Source organism: Rhopalosiphum padi, chromosome 2, assembly GCF_020882245.1.
Source record: "Rhopalosiphum padi isolate XX-2018 chromosome 2, ASM2088224v1, whole genome shotgun sequence".
Classification (NCBI taxonomy): Eukaryota; Metazoa; Arthropoda; class Insecta; order Hemiptera; family Aphididae; genus Rhopalosiphum; species Rhopalosiphum padi.
The window spans coordinates 72,685,089-72,707,041 of NC_083598.1; the positions used below are offsets into that span (position 1 = coordinate 72,685,089).

The following is a 21,953-nucleotide window of genomic DNA, read 5'->3' on the forward strand; positions in this document are numbered from 1 at the left end:
ATCATTAAATAAATTTTTTGGTTAGTAAGAATGTCTCAAATGACCTCTTGTTTGTGTTTTTGTAAGTAATAAGGTAATAAAATTATTAATAATAAATAAGCAGCGGCATGAACCAATATGAAATAATTGCTTTAGTAACTATATCAGTTAAACGAAAAAATGAATTAATCTAGTGTTTAACAATAAACATAGATCAAATTTTCTTTTGCTTAGATGTTAGATTTACTATGGTGATTTTAACTTCCTATATATCTCTCAAGTTTTGATTTATTGATTATAAAAGGTAGGTAAGGTAATGTATATTAATTTATTTTTTTTAATAAAAATATTCTATGCACTATATGTCTATCAATCAATAGCTACAAATCTTTCATAAGGAGGTATTTGATTTTACTAATAATAAGTTTAATATTAAAGGTTAGATTAGGTTATTTTGCAGATAAAAGTCTTTCATTAAAATATTGGATTAAGTAACTGACAAAAGTATTAGCAAAATTTCATACCGGCTCATTTTGAAAAGTTAGTATCTATTTCATAATATTTTTTTTATTTTTTTATTCTTTTTTTTTATAATGGGCTAGAGTGAAATGTACACCTAATCTCATTGAGTAATAATAATTATATCTTGTATTAGAGTTATTTGGAATATAATAAAATGCATAAATATATTTTAATACATAATCATATACGTGTATTAACAGTTAAAATAATTAATTTACAAATTTTAAATTCTGTCTTATAATTCTTAAAATAAAGTTTTTTAAATAAGAAAATACTTTGTAAATTATACTTAAAAATTAAAATTAATAATAAATATAAAAAAGCAATAACAATTAAGAACACATTAGAATTGTTTACAAATGGTATTCACTCAGCTATAACTAAGGTATTTTTATGATATATAAAATAAGAGTATAACAATTTATATGAAACAATACATCACATTTTGCAATTTAACAAAATCACAGTTCATTTTGATTTTATAGAATACTAATCAAATATAAAAATATATAGTAAATTAAGTAGTTATATAAACATTATAATATAGATGTAAAGAGTGCTCAAGGTAAATTTAATTTATTTACAAAATAAAATTGTGAATAACTTAAAATTAATATTAACTTTATTTACTATGACACAAATCTACTTATAATGGTTCATTTTTAATTACTATAAAATAACAATAAAATAATACTCAATTATTATAATTCTAAAAATGAAGGTTTTTTTTCTATGTCGTCTACCAGGTTCAAGTAAATATGTAATATCAATTTTTTCTTCATCTGGTAAATTTGATAGCAATTTTGTTAAAAGTATATCCAATCTTTGTTTTTTAATTGAAAATTGAGCTTTGGATAACTTTTTAGAAGTTTGAATAGTTTCTGTATGTCGAGGTCGAGGGGTTGTAGAACTATTGGTCACTTTTACCATAAGTCCATGAGGTGCAAATGTTCTTGCTAATTTAAGTTTTTTATCGTACTTTTCAAAAGCATAACTCTTGGTACAAATTGGAGGATTTTTTGACTTATTCATTTTAGCAAACATTCGTGCACATTTATCTACTCTGTACTCACATATATATAGATGTTTATGTTCAGAGCCAATTGGATAACCTTTGCTATATGTAGAAGGATCAAGAACCCAACATCTACCCATAATAAGATCTAATGAAATTTTTTCATAGATAGGGACTCTGACAACTTCATTAGGGTAAAATTTCCGTGTCGGTTCATGGTATGTTTCATGTGGTCGAAGATAGTGATGTCCAAAAGAAAAACGTTCACCATTTTCATTTTTCCACAATCGCTCCACTCTAAATATATCACAATCTGAATATTTGAAATTTTTTATAGTTTTATAAGAATGTGATTTACCACTTTCAGGATTTGTAATATCTCTAAGTACATAAACAGTATCATTTACTCGAATTTGTAAATCTTCTCTTATTAATGTTAAATAATGAACTTCTGAAGATTCAGCATAGCTTGGTGGTGTTGGTAGTTGTATTTCATAGTCTACTTCTCGGCGATCACAACGTTCACATAAGTAATATTCTACTTTTCCAGGATCAGCTTTAATACAATCACAATGTTGCCATACCAAACAACGTTCACATTGAATCATCAAACCTTCTTCTTCGTGTAAACCACAAATACATCGCACTACATCATCTTGATCACCACCAGGATTATTTTTCTCAGCTATAAAAGCTTCTGGAATAGGTTTTTCTAAAATGCTTTCAATTTTTGGTACAAATTCTATTTTAGCTAGATTATAAATCTTACGTAAACGAGTGGATATTACACCTAAATCTGAAGTTCGCCCATAATACTTCACATTGTTTGTAAGTAATTTTAAAATATCAGAATCAAATCCAATTACAGTATCATAAACACCTACTTCAATATTATTAGCAATAGTTGTCAAATCAATAGGTTCCGATACTTTTTGATAATAATTTGGAACTCTACGTTTAGATGGTAATGTTATAAATGGTGTAGCTAGTATTTCACCAGTTTCTTCTTTAGCATTACATATTATGTCAAAAAGTTGTTTAAATATTGTGGCCAACTTAGCCTTTTTTTCCATTTCAGGATCATTTTGAGCAGTTGCTAGTCTTCTAGTTCGTACTGAACAGCTATTAGTTAGGGCATTCATTTGTGCTCTAAATACTTCAGGTTGTTTTGGTTTATTATCTTTTCCTCTTCGTTTTTTCCTTATTTTTTCTATTTTCATAAGGTTTCTATACAAACATATTTTATGTAGAAATATTAGTTCTTTATCTTCTCTACTGATTACAATTGGTGCATTTGATACTAATTTTTGTTGTATACTAACAATAGATAAAGATTTTTTAGGTGAAGTATTAGTATTAGGAGCTGCTTTTCTTGAACGATTTCTATTAGTTGGTAAATGTTTTGCAACACTGGGAGATCTTATAGTAATTCTTTGGGTTTTTCCTCCAATAACACCTCTACATTTTTGAGACTTACATTTACATAATTGACCTTCATCTGGATTAAATAAAGAAAAATTGTAATCATAGCATAGTTCTTCGTCTTTCTGTATTTTACGAAGAGCAAACAATGCCATTCTAAATAATCCATTCACACTCCATTTCTGCATTTCACAGTTAGGTTCACAAGAATGATTTACAAATCTGGCTTCACCGCCCATTCTATGGCCATCAATAACTGATCCTCCATCTAGTTTTAAGCAATAATGGTGCACATCATTTTTATAAATAGATGTCATTCGATCTTTAAATGTTTGTTCGCTTACTACTTCACCGACATACTCTAATAATAATTCACCACTTTTTACCTCTTCAGTAGTTTTGATTCCCCAACCTTTTTCTTCAGTCATGAATTTAACTAAGCCAGGAGCCCATTGTTGAGTTTGTAGTCGTTGATTAGAACATTTTTCTTTACACGGACAAAGTTCAGGAGAACATTCTGCAAATATCATTCTATTTATACAATCATCTGTACAACCTTTACCTTCAGTTGGTACTACACAATTACATGCTTGTGCTTCATAAGTACAAATTGGTTTAAAATCATAATAAACGTTTGTCTTTAACTTTCTATAGTTCCAAGACTGTATTGAATGCTTTTTATCGGGCTTCTTTTTCTGAGATTTTACTTCAATAGGGTCAGTTTTAGTTTTCTTAGGTAAACTTACAGTAGATGCATCACTATCCTCTTTTTCATCTTTCTTTTTATCTTTTAACCTATTAAGAACAACAGCACGGATACTTCTCCTTTCTGGAGTGATTTCAATTCGTTCACTTTTCGGCCGTGGATCAATACTTTTATGTTTAATAGATATATCGTCAGATACCATAAGGTCTATACGTTTCTTCTTCTTTTTTTTTACAGGAAATCCAGTTCGGTTTATACATTTTTTTCTTTTCTTTAACTTTCCTATTGGATTTTCTTTTTCGGGTTTAATTAATTTCACTTTTTTAACATTATTTTCATCAACTTTCTTTTTCAGTTGTAAGCTTGGCATTTCAACAGTTGGTACAAATACTCCAGCCGGAGGTTTTCTTGGCTTAGGTTCATCTTTTTTTTCACTATCTTTTGCCTTAACTTCTGGTATTGCAGAATTACTTCGTAAACCTGACTTTTTCTTCACTTCGGATTTTATTTTAACCGTTTTAATTTGTTTATCAGATTCACTACCAGAATTTTCGTCCCTAGACACATCTTCAACATATGTAACACCAGCACCAGTTGATGATGTTATATGATAATGTCGCTTTTTAAGTGGTAGTCGTTGATCGTTAGTAGTTTCAGAATCTCTTGAAGTATCTGGAGATCCTTTTTTTCTTTTTTTATCAATATCATTATCACTGTAACTTGTTTTATCAATTTTTCTTTTTTTACCAGATCTGTCTCTTTGTTTTGATTTCAATGAGCTAGATTTACCTCTAATAGTTTCTGCAATTTTAGATATATTTAAACACTGAATAAACAAAGTAACCAGATTATCCATTTCAGCAATAAATTTAGGATTTAATGCCTTCTTACGCTTTTTTTTCTTTTTCTTATTCTTTTTCTTCTTTTTATGAACTTTAATTTGTTTAGGAGGATCATAATCTAAACTCTTTGTAGTTGGACTGTTTGGTTCTAAAAGCGGAGGCATTTTCTTTGGACGACCAGGTCCACGCTTAAAATTGGCTGACAATTTGGGCAAAACATTTTGTATGTTTGTATTTTTTTTATCACTTTTTGTCACAATTGCCCCTTTTGGTCTTCCTCTGCCTCTCTTAATAACATTTTCCTTTTGTTTAATAACTGCTTTGTTTTCTAACGAATGTGAATTAGTTTTGCAATTAGGTTTCTGTACCACATTTTCTGTTTTCTCCACAAAGTCTTTTAGCAATTTTGATGAATAACCTGGTTTTTTATTTTCATCTTCAGAAGAATTATTTAAACGTATAATTGCATCATTCACAACACAATCTTTGATTTCTATATCACTTGAGTCACTACTATCACTTAAATTTTTTGGTTGAACATCATCAAATCCAGTTGAAAAACTTTGATTTTGAACATCAGATAAAATTTCAGCTAAATCTTCTTGATTAATGACTTGTAAATGTTCAGGTTCTAAGTTTTCAAGTTTGTCCAGTTCTGAACTCGAAGAAAATGTTTTTTTTGGTTCTTCTTGCCAAAATTCCTTTTTTTTTGATCCGTCACTAGAAGTACCGTCATAAATTGGTTGCTTCACAAAATGTGCTGATTTAGAAGAAGAGCTAGATTCATCACTAGAACTTGAACTTGAATGTGAATGTGATTCTACTGAATCTTTTGTTCTTTTTTGTTTGTCTAATCCTTTTCTCTTTGACCAAGGTAGATATGATGAAAATGAAGTATCTGATGAATCATCAATGTTATCATCATCAACAGAAGAGTAACCAAATTTTTTAGTGCAATATTTTTCTTTTTCAGATTCAGTTTCAGATTCTGATTCCGATTCAGAAAAATCAACCACTTGGTTAGTTATAGTATTATGAGATGTCTGAATAGGATCTTTAATAGCATCCATGTCAACTGTGGAAGGCAAGTCTTCTAAATCAGAATCATGTGCTGGTTGATGAATAACAGCACTCCACGCAGAACTGCTTAGAAGATCACCACAGACTTTACTTACAGATTCGTTACTTTGCCCGGAACTATTCATTGTAGTTGTATTGTTTGTTAAAATCATAATAAAGACATATTTTACACTTAAATCTAATGAGAATTTGTTTTTAAGTGCACATTTTCCAACATATTCATGTTATTAAACAATATAAACAAATTATGGACCAAATTATATGACAATGATGAGATTTTTGTTATGATTAATGTGATGAACTTACTGCTTCAGCGCTTAATGAAAATAATAACAGTTCACCAATTCAACTTCAGTAAAATCTGAAAAATATATTAAAATGTTTCAATAAATATAAAACTTTATGAAAATATTTTATTATAATAGAAATAAGTAAATTTTAGTTTAAAATTTTACCAATACAAAATTATAATATATAAAAATGTAACATTACTTTGGTCAAGTGGTGTAACTATAATTTTCCATTACAATTATTAGGCGATCAGTTCCAACAGTGGTATAACTAGAATAATTTTTTTTTTTTTAGCAGGGGGAGAAGAAATAATTATATGTTTACCTAACACGTATGGGAATGATTATGTGACAAAGTCTCATCCCTCTAATTATTTAGCAATAATATATATATACACTATACCTACAGTAGTTATTAAAGTTTTTTAGTATAATTGTAAAACTAGTGTAAAGTTAGTACTATTCATATTATAAATGTGTGCAACTTTAATAATTGTACCTATACAATATTATAAACAGTGGTGTTCCCATGAATTTTTTTGAGAGTATACTATATCATCAAATACGCATGTATTATGGATTTATGGGTATACGCAGTTACCCATAATATTGAAAAAAAATCTTGAGAGTATACGGCGTATATGTAGTATACCCTATGGGAACACCCCTGATTATAAATATTTTAATAGCTAGTTAGTAATAGCATATAACACACACAACAAAAATAACATACAAGCACAATTATTATAAAAATTAAATGTTTTAATACACAATAAATTTAAGTTTGAAACAGGGAAAAAACAATACTTTTTAATGATTACATCTATGGGTATAAAGTAAGGTACTACGAGTACAAACCCAAATCTGTTTTTGTGTACTATATCCCAGGAACCACAAATATAACAAATTATTATTAAAGATTTGTTCAGGCTTTTGAAAGGTAATTTTTTATAAAGCAAATATATATTATTATTTTTTTTTGTTACATTTTTAACTAATATTGTTTTTAATATTGTGCATTAAATAAGTTTTAGAATCATGTACACAATTATAGAGATTCAGTACCTATGTTCTGTAACAATATACATTGATAACGTCTTAAGAAGGTACACCATAGCTAACATATAATGTAACCATTATCCATTTTAAATATAATATACTTTAAGCTAATACTGAATACACATATGAATTTGTATAACAAACAAGAAAAACCGATTATCACTCCTACCTATTATATAAATTAATTTTATAGGAATTTAAGATGTTGTAATTTGTTGGGTATTTAAGCAAATATATTCTACTGGTTAAATACAGTTTAATTGTATATTGCTTAGTGCATAAAATCGTTTTTGGATACACGTATCCGAATATATAATAATTTAGTTATGAAAATATAAATTATAGTGTATTGCGTTTACACAGAAGTACAAGACGAACAGACATCAGTCATAAATATTACATATTGAGTGTTACTTACCTTTAGACCAAAATATGTTCGTTATGGAATCGTTTTCATTGGAATGACTTCCTAGTTTCCATTTTTTTCTCCAACTGACAGAAATATTTGGTAGAAATAGAATTTAGAATTTATCAATTTTTTCTTCGATGATAAATTTGTCATTTGTTTGGTTATCCGTGTATTATTATTATTATTATTATTATTATTCACGATTCCGTTATCAGTATCACATGGAAATGGCGAAACGCGTTTATATGTTTAAACAGCGGGTAATTAGTCATTAGAAGTCGTTGAATCTTGTCCCATTTAAATTGGTCGACAATCGTGATTTTCGACCGCGGCTGTCGAGACTTAGATCGTTTGAATGATTTTAAAATTTACACGAAACAAACCATCGATTACCAAGTTAATTTCGTAACTCTCAAACGAATTAGATTAATATATTTTTATTTAACTTTATAAAATTAATTTATGCATATGTTTGTTTACGGTACATTTCATGTCAAATAATGCTCTTATCATTATTAACGTTTATTATCAATATATTACGTTGTTGTCGTTGTAGTGGACCTACGTAGTTTAAAATTGTTGTCGTAGAGTGTAGACCAACTGGTATTTTGGTACCGTTGTGGCGTTATATTGCTTACTTATATAAACCCTCAGCACGAAGTTTAAAACATAATTATATTATCTCATTTCATCATCATTACTCATTAATCATTTATGTTGTATACTTGTATAGCTGACCGCTGTACATTACTATAGTCTAGTGATTAAATCGTCCCATACTCCATGGTTCTCTTCTAAAACAGCATTTGATTAATAATATGTAAAAACATCCGGACCCTAGTAATAACTGTTATAAAAAGCAGGATTTATTTTTAGGATAATTTTCCAACTGCACAAACATAGTAATTTATAAGGGCTTTGCATCTGACACTACCTTAAATATATACTCTTATTTAAACTAAAAAAAAATAAGAATACAATACTGCAAATATTTGAATGTATATTGTTTTAAATATATACCTAACTATTGTTAACTATACACCAATTTAATTTCCAAGTTATGAGCATGGATTCAATATAAACGGGGTTAGTTATATCCACTTTTAAACTATAATTTATACTTGATGAAATATTGAAAACAAATAATACATTTATTTTACTTGTATGATTGATGACGAAACAAAAATACATCTTTCTTGTTATAGTTTTCTTTCTTATAATAATTATTGTTATTTAAAAAATTATGGAATTACCCAAGACACATATTCAAGTCCTATATCATTTTTAATCTCTATTAACTCAATACTATTGCCTTTATTAAAATATTAATTATTCATGTTAATTGATGATATAGCTCTAGTTAATGAGTAATATCAAACATAATTGGGATAAATTAAATTAAACTGTCAAAGTTGACTACAGTATATCTGAGAGGATGGGAAAAATTTGATTAAAGATCATAGCTGTTGGATATAAGATATAACATTATAATACATAAATGAGATGCTTCTGACCGGTTGCAATTATAAACCTATTAAAATAGTACTTTCATTCACATCTTTAGAAATCAGGAAAATACATAACACAGATTTATATAGCATTTAACAAGTTCAAAAATTTATCATAATTACACAATAAGAATAATATTTAATTGTTTGAAAAATGATTATGTTTAAGTTCTAACAAAACGTTTGAGCAAAATTAATTTATTAATTTCAATGATTTATGGTATAAATATAAACCGTGTAAACAAATCAATTAGTAAAATAATTAATGATTTTAATGAGAATGTATGTGTATCAAATCAAATTATAAAATTTCAGAGGTATGTAAACATATTTCCAAGTTAATTATAAAATTGAAGTTAATTTAAAATAATTTATAATTTAAATATAACTCAATTTTATAAATAATTATGTAACAATATAAATTGTATATGAATTTTATCATAATACAAATTATAAAAGAAACTCTGTGTATCAGATACAAGCTAAGCTCAATTGGTGTACATATCGTCTTTTATTAATATAATTTACTCTAAATAGTCTAAGTTAATGTTATTGTTTATTAAATTATGCTGAAATAAATAAATATAAATATAAAATATAAAAAAATATTTATATCAAGTCACAATTGATTGCATTATAATATGTTGAATAAACTTCCAATTTTTTTTATTAACTTCAGTGTTAATTTTTTTAGTAGGCACCTATATAACTTAAGAAAAATTTAATGCAACAGCATTTAATTTAAATGTAATGGTATTACAAATGCAGTGTTGCAAAACAATTATATTATTATTTATTGAAAAAATTGATGAAATCAAAATTTTCATGTTTCTTAAATTATATACACTGTAGGACGATTATTAATTAATAACTAATACTGTTTATTGACAATAATTTATTTTGCATTTATTAATATTATGACTAGAGGGCATTATTTAATACGTTAGCATATACAGCATTTTGCATCTGACATTTGATGAAAATATTATTATATAATATACATTTAAAAAATACAGTATAAATAATTAATAAAGCTTAAAAAAGAAAGAAACATTTAAAATTGTACATAAGCATAAATAAAAAGATTATCACAAAAACAATACAATAAATAATCTAAAATTAAGCTAAAATTATACTTTATCTTATTATAAACTTAGTCTAATTTAAATTGAGAAATATAGAATGACATAAAAAAAAAAAAACAATAAATAAAATAACTTTCACATCATGATTTGCACTCATTTTGGTCCCAGCGCAACACAATAAACATTTCCCATAATTTATACCTAATAATCGTATTATATTGTTTATTTGTTTAGTATCTTTAAATGCGAGTCTGAACTAACTAACAAATGTTGGAATCAACTGTATAATATATAAATGACATCTTAAAAATTATTAATTATTATTCATTCGTGCTATAATCGAATAAGTATAGTTAAGTAAATCATTATTTTATTATTATGAAGCACCAATGGGGTATGTAGGGTTTTAGTTAAATGTAATTTATGTCAATATTTAAATTACATATTGAGTATTACATATCAATACCTATATTATTCATTAGTTTCATAATAGCTAAATGGCACAAACTGAAAAAAAAATTATATTTCATTTATTTTATATTATCCATTAATTTTATTTATACTAAAAAGAAGAAAGATGTTTTGTAGAGTTATATTATAGAAATACTATTGCAAATTACAAGTAAAATGTTTTTAATTTAATAATAATATCTACATAATATACCTCAAGTAGAACTTATAATAAATTATTACCCTAAAAATCTACGAATTATGCCACAATAAGTTAATATTAAATAAGTTGTATCACGTAGAGTTTAGAGTGCAGTTGATCATATCACTTTACTGAATCCGTTTTCAATTATGTGGGACACAATACTAAAAAAAAAAAAAATGATTAATAACATTTTTAGTATTTTTTTAATATTAAGAAGAATATAACTTATTATAATGTTGGATTAATTTTTTAATCTTTAAAAGTTTTCAATATCTTAGGACAGTGCCATATCTGAGAATAAGAGGTTCTCCCCAGTTCCCCACCATAAGTTACATAACTTTTAGATTCTTAAAAGATATTGTATATTATTGACTGTTAGTAGTTAAGTAGTTTCAACACTAAAGAACCATTGATAATCCGTATTACTTGTTTATAGACATAATAAAATGTATAATTATAGTAAAAGCCACAAAAAAATTAAAACAATTTAATTTGTTACATTTTTTAACCCTCTCAGAAAATTTCTGGATACGCCACTGACTTAAGAAGTATAGTCTCAGAATATTTTTTTCTTCAGTGTTTAGTTTAAGAGGATGTTATATCTGTTGTATTATCTATATCTTATTAACATACATCATAGCAAATGTGTGTTCAACACAACACATTTTGTGTTGTTAACTTCAGTATTGGAGTAAATTTACCAATTATTAAACTTAAAGGTAAGATTATTATCCAGAGCATCTCACATGCTTTTATTAATATTATAATTTTAAAGTTGTAATATTTTACATGACTATAACTCACTTTAAAATTATAATATGTATCAATAAAAGCATATGAGATGTTCTAGATAATATTCTTACCTTTAAGTTTGATCAATGGCGCCAAACTAAAATTAAATTAGGGAGGGGGCAAAATTATTTCCTATTACCCTCCACCTTTTATACCATACCTATACCATTTATAGTTTTATATTTATGCTGACTATACATACTTTGACAACTTATTTGAAACAGATAATATGCTACATAGTATGTTATTTGTCGGGTAGTATTGTTGTTTATTCCTAATCCTGCTACACATAATTACACATTTATAACTTACATAAAAAGTTTATTTGGATACCTACAGACCCCACCTATTGAAAAAAAAAGTGGTGGTCTCCCCTTTTGGGTAGTAGATTTGATGTCACTGAGTTTAATATAATAAAAGGTAAATTTAGTCCAAAATTAAAATTAACATCATAAAATGTGTTCAGCTAAACACAAATTTGTTATGATGTACGTTAGTAAGATACACAATAGGTACATGCAGGTATAACATCCTCTTAATACACATTTTAACTGATTATTATATATAATTTTTTACCAAGTTCACCATGTACCAAACAAGTAAACTAGGCTACTAAAAAAGCTAGTTTACATGTATTTCTAATTTTAGACTGTTATCTACAGTAGTTCAGAAATCAGAATAATTAAGATGCATGTAGTCAGGAGGAAAAAACTTTAGACTTGAATTAAGAATTCAATAATTGGCATAAGCAAATTTGTTCATTTTCATATAAAAAGATAATTAAGATTATAAAATCAATAAAAATTGAATGTAAGAAATATTGTCCTATGATTATAATAATCAATATTTCTTGTTCTAAATATAAGTGAAAAAGTAATATTATAATATGTTTATACATTTTTTGTAGTATTTAGTTAATAATACAATAAATATGGTGAATAACTTAACATTTAAGAACATAGTATTTACCTTTAAGAATGTAGTCTGTTAGTAATGTTGGTACTGTGGGACTGTCTTCGTTTATTGCTTTTAAAACTGAAAATGTTATTATTATAAATTAATCATTTATAAAATCAAATAAAAAATATAATTAGATTTATTCTTCATACTTTTAATGAGAACTTGAAGTGCCTGATTACTTAAAGGTCCATTATCCAAATGGTATGGTATGACAGTGGTTAAATACTATAAAATATCAGATAGTATATAATCAAACAGTTATAAAAACAAAATGTATAACCATACAATACAAAACATACTTTAGGCTCATTTGTTACATTTTTATTTGCATTTCCTGCTCTTGAATTCCGTTTTTTTTCTACATGATATTGTCTCCTTCGATTTTGAACAGCCAATAACAGTGATATAAATGAGTTTTTTAATTCTTTTTCAAACTCCAACTCATCTCTTAAGGCCAGTTCTGTAATTAATGTTTCAGAATAGTCTCTGATCAACAACTCTAATTCCATGTAAACTTCATTAAGTTGAGACACATTCAATGTTTTTAATTCTATACAAAAAATAATAGTAATTAATACAAAATATTTTAAAAGTAGACTACACATCGTATCAATAATATGAACTAACTTTCTTCTAGCAATGGTGAATGAACTTCCTTATGATGTTCAGAGTCTGGAGTACAGTCATTTGAAGTACCCTCCTAAGAAATAAATATGTGTTCTTATAGTATCTGAATAGTTAACAATTTATGTTAAATTAAAACATTTACAACATACTTCCATTATATCATCAATTTCTCTAATCACTTCATCAGCAGTTGGAGGTTCAATATCAGCACTGGGACCGGACAATATCAAAGTATGCAAATCTAAATCGTTTGAAACAGCTTCATCTTCACTGCTAAGGTCATCTGAGGATTCGTCCTATTCAGAAAATTTGACACTTAGTTTGATTTAAATTATTATTAAGTCACTATAAATTATGTTGTTTTACTTGAATGTTATTATTTAAATTGAGTACTGGAAGTTGAACTTTGCGTGCATATGACTTGGACCAATCAATAGGAAGAATATTGCCAAAGTTGCCTGTGATTGTCCACCACATTCTAAAATAAGAAAACATAATTTTTTATTAGTACTTGAATTGAAAAATATTATTAAATATTAATGGTATATAATAAACAATTAAAATTAAATGTAACTATTAAATAAGATTTCAACTACCGTATTACATTGAAACTATTAACTAGATAATAAACAATTGTTATAAACCTATTATTTATACATGTATATTATACATTTTATTCATGTATTTAGTATTATACTATGAATAATGTGTAGATAAATAATTTGACCTTAGCCCATTAACTCGGATGAATAATATAAATTACTATTAATTTAAAAGGGACGACTCAACAAACCATACGTTGAAATTTTAGAGGGCAACTGGATCAATTGACCTTACATTTAAGTGATGTTAAAGCCATTGTAGGTATGCTTTACATATACAAACAATTTCTATGAATAACTTCAATATTTTAAACTAAATGTTAATATTTTATTATAAATTACAATGTGAATGTATACTTTTTAGTATGTATAAATATATATGAAAATTATAAGTAAATATACAATAGTTATAACTATTTTTCTTAAACTATAACATTTTACATTATTTTTATTTCATTAGTAATATAATTATAATATATTACACATAAAAAAACTTAATTATCTGTCTACCATAGTATAGATAATAGATAAATATAAATTTAGATTATAGATAAATAGAGTCTATTTTATTTTATTTTATGCAAATCATTGTCCACGCAAATTTAAAAAGTTTGATAAATAAATAAGTAGCCAGGTAGGTGATACATAAATTTAAAATCCTAGACTTACGTAGTTTGAGAATTAGGTTAAATACTTGGGTGTGTCACATTATCAATGTTGACATTATTATTTAAAAAGTTATTTGATGTTTTTTTGTTCCTTAATTAAGAGCCATAAATTACAAAATTAATATACTTATTGTTGATATTATATTTAAACACTACTACTAACTTTTAATATGAAATGTTAGTATCTAATTACAGGGGTGTGTGATAATCCAATTAGTTATGAAATTTTAAACCCAATTTTTAATACTATAATAATTAGTAAATTTGATTGTTGACGTATCAAATGTGTATACTATATTTGAACTATTTGAAGGTAAACAAATATAATTAAATAAGTAAATATAATAGGTTATACTATTAATTAATAAATAATAAAATAACGGCATATATTTTTTAAGGCATTTATCGTGGTAAAAATACCAAAATGAATTATCGAAAAAAGGGTAAAAACATTAAATACTACCTACTTACGTACGATGATTAAATAGATACAAATTTATGGCTATATTAATGAAATATAATCATAAACATTAAAACATGAATACAATAAAACTAAATAACTATAGGTATAAAAAAATTCATAAAAACAATACACAAATACGTACTTCTTTGAATACAACAATTAATTTTCAATTTTTTCATCCTGCGGTTATGTATAGTCGTATATATATATTTTTAAATAGTCTAAAAACACGTTAATAGCATCAAGATGGGTACCTATGGGCTAAATATGTAACACATACATACATAATCTGAGTTTTCGAGACATCTGTCCTACACCCATAACAATTGCATTTCATATGTTGCAGGATTGGTAGAATTACGCTAGACTATAGAGCACCCCAAAAGACGTGACACGTAAGTAGTCGTAATTTTAACGCCTGTTTCATTTTTAAAAATTGAAATAATTAAATTAGATAACCTAAATACCTATATTTTAAATACCTATAGTTTGATGATTATATACTTTGAAATTTGAATGTTGATATAACGTTTTAGTCATATTTTATATACTTTAGCATTAAATAAATGTTTAACTTTATTGTATAGAATGACAAACGTAATTAAAAATTAGACATGTTTCAAATTATATGGATAATAATATAATTATAACTATAATTGTAAATACAGTATGGAATACGACATAATAAGGATAATAAACTATAGGCACCAACTACTATAGATAAAACCAAATTTACTTCCGCTAAAAATATAAAATATGTCAATCACTGTATTAAATACTACGCACAAACATTATATGTTAAAGTATATATTTATGAAAAAACAGAACTCGAGGATATTATATTATTATCAAATTAACAAAAAATATATATCGTGGGAATCGTGGGATAGATAAAACATTTACAAAATCATCATATATGTAATTTGTTGTGCATTCGCGATCATTCTTAGAACGGCCTCACAGGCCCATCATTATTATTAAAACACGAAACGTGATCACGATTCAGCATTTGATTTAATTTAATTCACCATTATATTATACACAGAGGTAGAATGTAACACTTAACACATATAGGTACATATCCATTATATTTGTTGTTAAAACATTTCAGGTTAACTATATTTATCTCAACGATTATATTTTGAATGACACGATTTGAAAAATAAGTGCTGTGTATGGAAATAGGCTCTCTATTATAATGTATTCCTTTATGCTTTATGGTAATCTAGTAATGCACAAGCGACCGCGGTCCATCTTTATAATACGTTATGAAAAATATAACTGTAATATATATATATGTATATAATTATCAAAGCACAATAATATACTAGTCTTTTATTTATATTTTACGTTAATTTTTTAAATTTAATTTCAACTACTTATTTATCGAGTGTTAATTGCCTTATCGTATCCCAAAAACCAATATAATGAAACATTATACATAATTAAACAATTGTAAAAAATTAACCAAATAAATACGAAAATTAGATTAAAAAGTTACCACGGAAAATATTTTTAACGCAATTATATGAACTGCATGGGTTAAAGTGAAGTCTTGGTTACCTGATAGGTTACTATGTGCATCATTATTGTGGCAGTATTAAAACTGGTTTTTTAGTTTTTATGGGTTATAACAGGTAGTACATTCGACTATTCGAGATAAATCCACATGTACATGTATAACAAAAAGATGTCTATGCAACGGTTAATAATTTCATGTTATAATAGCATGAATCATCTCAAAATAATTGTATACACAAACTGACCCAAGCTTGTATTATTATCAAACAAGTATAGTTTCGTATTTTCACGTGTATTTAGTTAACATAATTATATATTCGTAACTATAAAATTATAAATATTTGGTAATTTGTTGTGGTAATTCGTCACAAATACTAAATAAATAAAAATACTTATAAATATAAATCGATCAGTAGGTAAACATTAAAAATGAATAGTTTTAGTTTATAACAACTATTATCTAACTATCAATATTGTTCTATAATAATGTATTCATTAAGAAGTAGATAAATATAAAATTGAACCAGTATAATAATCATAAATTACCTACAAATTAAGTATAAAGTAGATACTGCGAACATATCGCTTGCGCATATTAAGAGGATGCCAGGGCGCTATTATGTATTTGTTTTTTCTTTCTCTCTGACACACACGTAACAAAGCAAATTTTTGTTAAGCAGAACTAACCTTGTTCTGGAATAAATTGACTTATTATTATCAAAACCTAAAGCTAAGAACATTATTTGTATGTGAGTTATGAACATGTAAACTATTACAATTTAAAAATGCTCATAATATTTTGTTTTATGATTTAAATATCTTATTAAAAATCCAACATACAAACGATAATTTTCTTACTTTAATTTTAGTAATGGGTCAATTCATTTTTAAACTAGATCTAACAACATATAAGGTTGGTTCTGCTGAATGAAAATTCACTATATTGATGACGGGTTTGTGAGAAAATAAATTGTATGCTGACATCTTTTGAAGAATAAAACGAAGTCATTGATTTATACATTTTAATCACACTTTGAAATAAAATCAGGAAAATCAAGCAATAATGCAATATATTATATTATTATTATTAATTATTATAAATATTAAGTTAAGCATAAACATATTACATAATTACTTATAAGCTATGGTTTTAACTTTTGATTGTTAAAATGTAATGATTGATATGTTATAAACATTAGTAAGATTATATTATGTATTTATGAAAAATATAATTTATATATAAATACGAACAATTAATACATTACCAATTTAAATATATTTGGTACAACGTAATATAATGTATATTTTGCCGTCTAGTATAAAAAATATGAGAGATCATTCAACAACTTTCACCTAAAAAAAGTAACTGACTATTAGGTAGGTACTATAATATACAGTAATCATTTATCTTTATAGTTTATAACTAGTATAAGTTAATATGAATTTGTCATGTGAAATGTGCATGGTGCACCACTGCACCAGAGATCAGATGTTTCAAAACGTAGACTTAACAACACAACACTATTGGTTATTTACTTATTTGTATATAGCCGTTAGCCAAATGTCATATTGATTATACCTATCATAGAGATTGTAACTCTGTAGATATATTACAATATTATACACTATTTATAAATTTTAATCAGTGATAGTAAGATAGGTAGGTAATATTCCCAATAGATAAAGTGAATGTAAACATGTATTTTACGCGAGCAAACTTTTCATAAAAGCATTATTTAAAAAATTAGTCTTGTTTGTTTGCGAGATATAAATATTATTATTATTATTAATTACTATTAATATAATAATACTTATTATACATAAAATATTATAATCTTATATAATTTATGATAAATAATAACACGATTAACACATAGGTACTTTATGTTGATTATATCATATAGAATAAATAGTTTAAATTTAACTTTATTTATTTATTTACGTTATTTTATTAGACATTAAGTATTTTTATGAAGGTACAATCATGATGAGTGATGACTATTAAAAATTATAACCATTATAAAAGTATATTTAAAAATATGTTTTAGGTAGACGAGTAAATACAAATCCTAAATATTTTAACTTTCACCACATAAACAATAATACGTAATTATTATATATAAATCCTGGAACTTTGGCAGCGCTTTATATAGTTTAAAACGCCAAGATTGTTTTGACAAAAAAGTTGTTAAGTTAAAAATAGGCACGTTATATGTGTATTATATTTCAAAACTTACATTTTTGCATTTACGGTCTAACCTTGAACTTTGGACAACAGCCAGCGTATTTAATTATGTGTGTGAATCTATGACAGGACTTATTGTGGGTTATTATTTAAATAAAATGATACCTAGCAGTAATGATTTATTTCTAATTTTAGTTTCAGAATATCTATTATTTAGCTATTAAATATCTAAATAATAGTTAAGAGTAGCCAAAATTAATTAAATGCTTCAGTATGTGTCTACAGAGAAATCATTTTCTTTAATAATAGACAATGTACTCGTTTATATTCATACTTCATAATAATGGACAATGGCTTCTAAGTATTTATTGATTAAAAATAATGAAAATAAATCACTACAGTTTAGATTAATTTAGGCATTTAACCTAAATTACCTAATCATGATTGAAAATTGTTTCTATTGACCTAATTACTAACGGTAAGTTGTAAACAAAATATTTAAAAAATGTATAATTAAATGTTTATTTACACCTAATAAAAATTTGATTATTTAGGCTTACTTAATTGTTTATATAAAAAAAAGTATAATATTCTTTTCGTGACGATTTTTACCGGAAATTATCTAAAAACAAATTGATATTTTAATATTAAATTAAAAAAAAAATCTAAATATATTTAAAAATAGTAAATTAGGTACGTAATACTATGTAATAGCTAATAAAAAATAGTAATAGCTAATAGGCATCTGAAGTTAAGAATAATGTGGGAAACACATTCTGAGATTCTATTGAAATATTTAAGCAGCATATCGCACATATTATTTAATTTATATATATGTATCCATATGGCATATAAACTCATAAACATCAATACTTTTTATAAGTTAAAAATGTCCAGTTATTATTAATATCAATAATCTATTGGTTTGGTATATTTAAGTACATAATAACTAAGAAATATTCCAAGGGTAATAAATATATATATATACCAATTGTATAATATATTTTATAATAGTGTTAAATTGTTATAGTTGTTAAAACAAATTAAATTTATCAATTAATAATAAAAAAATCTAATAATTAATTTAGTGTCTTCATACAACTTCCACTGGTACACGTGCCAGTTTAGTTAAATGTGATAGTAACAAATCACTTATTGACTTACCTATTTGTTATTATTAAACAGTGTTATGCACAGGATTTTGAATTAACATTTTTTCTAATTTGAGTAGGCTTAATTCGTTCGAAACATTTCTAATGTAAAACTATTAATTTCGAAACGAAGATTGGTATCTACTATCTAGCTAAATAAATGTGAGATATTTGTATTATTATTTATTACCGCAATAGTCGTAGCCATTAGCTCGTCACAATATATATTTGACAACATTTGTTATCGTGATAATAATGATTCTCGTCATTGTATTATTCATTCGTTGTCTTAATAAAAGTACACACGGTTTGCGGTGGTGATTCACTTATTCGCGTGCCGAGGCGTAACGATCTCATTGTAGTACCTATATAATAACCCGTCCACTCGTAAATAATGCATATTGTGTTAGGTCGAGTAGGCGAATCGAGTTTTTACAGCCATTGGAATCTTAGCGAATACACTACGATATGAAAATAGGTAAACATTTGTTATAAATCGAGTCATTGTGTTGAAATATATAATGTAAATATATCATTATCGTAGATGTCGATGTGAATAGGTACGAAAATACGATTATCGGAATACTTGATTTTTGCTTGTATGGACCATGTATTTCACCGTGTGATTCCGCATGCGCAGCTGTGATTATCGGTTGAGAAAAAAGGTATTCGGTTAAATGACGATGACGACGTTCGATCTATATATGTAATGTTTGACCTACAAAATTATAACAACTAGGTACCTATCTAACACAGGGCGATGAGCCACTGTTATTACCCACAACATGCTATTTGCACTTACACAAAAAATGGGTAAACTCGGTGACCCATGCCCCATTCAGTATAAACTGTATAAACAAGTACTAACGTACCTAATATATCTTCCTTACCGCAAAACTGAACAATACTTCCTATAGCTATATTGTAGTTGTACATACATATGCACTTATAGGCTATTGCAATTCAACTTGTAATTTTACAATACAATCAATAAACAGCTAGGTAAAGGTATATTATTTCATTATTACCTTGTACGTAAACATAAAATATAATAAATATATTAAAATCCACCCTTCCAGACTCGCCCACAAGTAAATAGTAATGTAACCGAAATAAACACAACCAATATACCGCAATATACTGAAACTTTAGTATTACGATATTAATTACTATATTATCTTATTTTATCACGATATATATGGAATGTAATATATTAGGCACAACTCACTGGCATTCATTCATTATTTCTTCCTGAGTCCTGATCTGAACCGGTGCTAATTTCTCCACAGACTCCTCGTAATCGCAAAAGCATCTGGTTATTTTATCATCGAACGTGTGCACGAGATCTTCCAGGGACCCGCTAAATGTCTCGCCAAAATTGTCCGTGTCCGATGTCGTCACTTCCACACTGACATTGTTGTTGTTTGCTCCACACTGCGTGCACGAAGATTTGTTAGCAGGTTCCAGGGCTCTACTACTGTTGCTCAGCATGTTGTCCAATTGTTCCTCATCTGCGTCACGTACGCTACCACCTGATATCGGTTGACTATTTCCCTGTTGATGATGGTGATTATGGAGATTGTGTTTTGCCGACTGTAGCGGCGAGTCATCGTCCATAATTTTTGTCCATTCATCCGACTCTTCGAACTGCGCCAGCGGCGCTTCGAACTTGAGTTCGGCCATTTTATTCATCATATCAAGCATAGCTCTCAGAAAATAAGTGTTTGGACTGGTCGACGGCGATGGATATTTAAAACACTATTAATAAAGTAAGAAGCCTGCCAGGACGAGACGAACGTACTAACCAACGTAACTACGGGAACACGAACGGCAAGGCACGCGGTCCGATCGACACTGAGCACTGGCGACTGAGCAAGTAGCAACCACCGTGAAACGGTCGCCCGCCGCCGTAGGGATCGTGAACCGCTTGGCGCCGCAAATGCACGGAGCAGTGACAGTGTCGCGCATATACGATAATTATTGTACACGTAACGTTCGTTTTCGTCGTACGTCCAATCATTATATCATTATACTAATATTGTATCGTATACAGAGTTGTTAATTTTTTCAACACTTATCCAAATTTATAATTGGTTGTTTTTATTACTAATAGACGAATTTTCTTTTTATAGTTCCGACAACTGGCGTAGTTTGGACAACAATATTATATCGTCACTGTTAAAAATTCTGACAACCGAATTGGTGAAAACACGTATAAGAATAAAAAAATATTCCCGACAATCAAAATAGTTCATTAGGGATTTTAAGTAGAAGTTTAAAACTGTTTTATACTTGTATAGTATCAACGATATACGGTTATTTGATGAAATTTAATTGCAGTTGAACTTGAATATATTAATAGGTACACTCGTAAATTTCAACATTGTTTTACATATAGCCGCATTTGTGTTG

The 21,953-nt window shown here is 26.7% G+C and overlaps 2 protein-coding genes across 2 annotated transcripts; both read right to left on the reverse strand.

The window, feature by feature from the left end:
- Positions 1 to 668: 668 nt before the first annotated feature.
- On the reverse strand, positions 669 to 7,829 carry LOC132919263 (histone-lysine N-methyltransferase ASH1L). Its single transcript, XM_060980682.1, is given in 3 exon segments — positions 669 to 1,229; positions 1,231 to 5,927; positions 7,334 to 7,829. Coding segments are annotated over 2 exon segments (4,515 nt in total). The 5' UTR covers positions 5,719 to 5,927; positions 7,334 to 7,829; the 3' UTR covers positions 669 to 1,202.
- Positions 7,830 to 9,710: 1,881 nt separating this feature from the next.
- On the reverse strand, positions 9,711 to 21,419 carry LOC132921313 (fasciculation and elongation protein zeta-2). Its single transcript, XM_060984273.1, has 8 exons — positions 20,770 to 21,419; positions 13,318 to 13,429; positions 13,101 to 13,247; positions 12,952 to 13,024; positions 12,624 to 12,874; positions 12,474 to 12,549; positions 12,334 to 12,399; positions 9,711 to 10,733 (listed from the first exon to the last, which is right to left on the reverse strand). Exons 1-8 carry the CDS (start codon positions 21,243 to 21,245, stop codon positions 10,717 to 10,719), a joined length of 1,218 nt encoding a protein of 405 aa, XP_060840256.1. The 5' UTR covers positions 21,246 to 21,419; the 3' UTR covers positions 9,711 to 10,716.
- Between the last annotated feature and the right edge of the window lie 534 nt (positions 21,420 to 21,953).

Coding starts and splice junctions, on each gene's coding strand:
- LOC132921313 (XM_060984273.1), bottom strand. CDS start 21,245: ATGCTTGATATGATGAATAAAATGGCCGAACTCAAGTTCGAAGCGCCG. Junction 13,025..13,100: donor AAATTGATGATATAATGGAA/GTATGTTGTAAA, acceptor TTTATTTCTTAG/GAGGGTACTTCAAATGACTG. Junction 12,400..12,473: donor ACTTCAAGTTCTCATTAAAA/GTATGAAGAATA, acceptor TAACATTTTCAG/TTTTAAAAGCAATAAACGAA.